At 37.9% G+C, this 2,608-nt stretch overlaps 1 protein-coding gene across 1 annotated transcript; it reads right to left on the reverse strand.

Moving 5' to 3' along the window:
* Positions 1–702: 702 nt before the first annotated feature.
* LOC102966381 (olfactory receptor 10AG1-like) lies at positions 703–1,659 on the reverse strand. Its single transcript, XM_007088776.3, has one exon. It carries the CDS (start codon positions 1,657–1,659, stop codon positions 703–705), a length of 957 nt encoding a protein of 318 aa, XP_007088838.3.
* Between the last annotated feature and the right edge of the window lie 949 nt (positions 1,660–2,608).

Raw genomic sequence — 2,608 nt, forward strand, 5'->3', positions numbered from 1 at the left:
TTCCTTTCTTTACATGACCTCACCTGATTAGAAGGTGATTACTAATCATGAGCAGATAAAATATCAGTAGTTCAACTTTTATTATTTGTCATCCTTTCCATGTAACAAAGTTAACTAGATGTCTAATATTTTTCATATAATATGTTGAGACTGGAGACAGAAAAATGAATAATCTTTCTGTGAAATAGAAAATGTTGGCCATATTCTGGAATCTTACCAAAAAGCAACAGCAACAGCACCTTTAATAACTCCTATGTGTTGTTTTACATATTTCAATACTTTGGATTAAATGTGGTATTAATATACTGTTTAAAAATAACAACTGTGGGGCACCTAGCTGGCTCAGTAGGTTAAGTGTCAGACTCTTGATTTTGGGTCAAGTCATGATCTCATGGTTCATGAGTTTGAACCCAGCATCAGGCTCTGGGGCTGACAGCACAGAGCCTGTTCGGGATTCTCTCTTTCTCTCTCTCTCTCTGCCTGTCCACTACTCATGCTGTCTCTCTCTCTCTATCTCTATCTCTCAAAATAAATAAATAAACATTAAAAAATAACTGCTGAGTTTATTTAATATGAGATAAGAATATGGCAACACTTCAATAGAATAATTAAGAGTCCTGGAAAAGTTGGAGACGAACCAACATGAATCGATGGAGACTGTGATAAATAAGAAAATAGATTTTACAAAGCTATGTTTTTGAGTCATATTACAATCCATTTTGGTAAGAATTTTTTGAGTGCCACCAAAACATCTTTGTTTCTCAGACAATATATTATGGGATTAAACATTGGTGTCACAATGCTGTAAAAGAGAGAAAGCAATTTGTCCATTCCTGTTGAATGGCTGGACTTTGGTCTCAAATACGAAATGATGCCTGATCCAAAGAATAAAGCCACAACCACAAGGTGGGAAGAACACGTAGAGAATGCCTTGGCTCGCCCAGTGGCTGATGGCAGCTTCAGGATGGTTGAGATTATTTTCACATAAGATCCGAGAATCAACATAAAAGGAATAGTGACAACTAGAACAGCAATTGTATAAACCAATATCTCAATCGTAAAAGTATCCCCACAGGCAAGCTTAAGTATTGGAGGTATGTCACAGAAAAAGTGATTCAACTGATTGGACCCACAGAAGGGTAGAGAGAAGATTAGGTAGGTGAACCCTATGTGTACTGGAATTCCAGTGATCCAACAGCCAGCTGCCAATTGGACACACAGCCTATTGTTCATGATGAGAGTGTAGAGTAAGGGGTTGCAAATGGCGACATACCTGTCATAAGCCATTGCAGTCAAAATAAAGCACTCGGTGGCTCCAAAGACCAGAAAGAAATACATTTGTGTAGCACAGGCCAGAAAGGAAATACTTCTACTTTGTCTACAAAGATCTGTTAATAATCTGGGGACAGTGACTGACACATAACATATTTCCAAGGAAGAAAAGTTCCCAAGGAAAAAATACATGGGAGTCCGGAGGGAGGGATCAATCTGCGTTATTATGATAATGAGGCTATTTCCCATCAGAATAATCACATAAATTATCAAAAACACCCCAAAAAGAAACTCTTGGAGGTCAGGAACATCAGAAAAGCCAAGCAGGATGAAATCCATTAATGTAGTATGATTCCCTCGTGGAGGATATTGTCCTTTAGATTCCATCTACAAAGAAAATGATTTCAAGGCTTAGAATTCTCTTCAACTGCTGGGCCCATTGCAGAATGGGACATATTAAATAGATGATTTCAAATCCACTGACACAGGATAGATATCCAGTTTTTCTGTTTTTTGTTTTCTATTGTTGGTGATATATTTCAAATCCAACATCTCCAAATTCCAGTACACAAAAACAGAAAGTAATCTTAAACACTAATCTTCCTGCTGCTATTAATAACATATATAAATGGATAACACAGCAAAACAAACAACAATAAAATAAAAACAAAACGCATCAGGTAGCCTATTCTTAGGATAAGAACTGCACTAATTAATACAGGATGTTCTCTAATGAGGAATGTGTCTCTTTCCTGATTGATCTGGTATCTACAGTACATTATTTGTCTTTTTTTTTCTGCCTAACACCTTCTTTTTTTAATGTTTATCATTGAGAGAGAGAGAGTGAGAGAGAGAGAACACACATAAACGGGGGAGGGACAGAGAGCAAGGGGGACAGAAAATCTGAAGTGGTCTCCATGTTAAAAGCAGAGGGCCCAATGTGGGGCTAGAACCTGTAAACCACGAGATCATGACCTGAGCTGTAGTTGGATGCTTAACCGACTGAGCCACCCAGGTGTTCATGCCTAGCACCTTCTAATTTCCAATCAATTTGTATGATTCTTTCATGTTTGGTTTGATGTTTCCTCTGTGAACTCCATCTCAGATAACCACAGGGCAAGGTGGTCAGTAGGACTGCATAGCCAGGCCCTGCCTCAGGTCAGTCTTGGCTGCTCACTAACTGGGAAAGAGACTTAGAATCTGATCAGGAAAATAGGGAATATTGCCCAGATTCCATCAGAGAAAAAGACTTCATTTAACATATCATATACAGTTGTGTTAGAAATCATGTACCACACATAGTAAGTCATATGTTCGGAATGTAAAATAAATTATA

This window comes from Panthera tigris, chromosome D1 (genome assembly GCF_018350195.1).
Source record: "Panthera tigris isolate Pti1 chromosome D1, P.tigris_Pti1_mat1.1, whole genome shotgun sequence".
NCBI classification, from domain to species: domain Eukaryota; kingdom Metazoa; phylum Chordata; class Mammalia; order Carnivora; family Felidae; genus Panthera; species Panthera tigris.

Bases quoted from the DNA above. Each gene is read 5' to 3' on its own strand.
- LOC102966381 (XM_007088776.3), bottom strand. From the start codon at position 1,659: ATGGAATCTAAAGGACAATATCCTCCACGAGGGAATCATACTACATTA.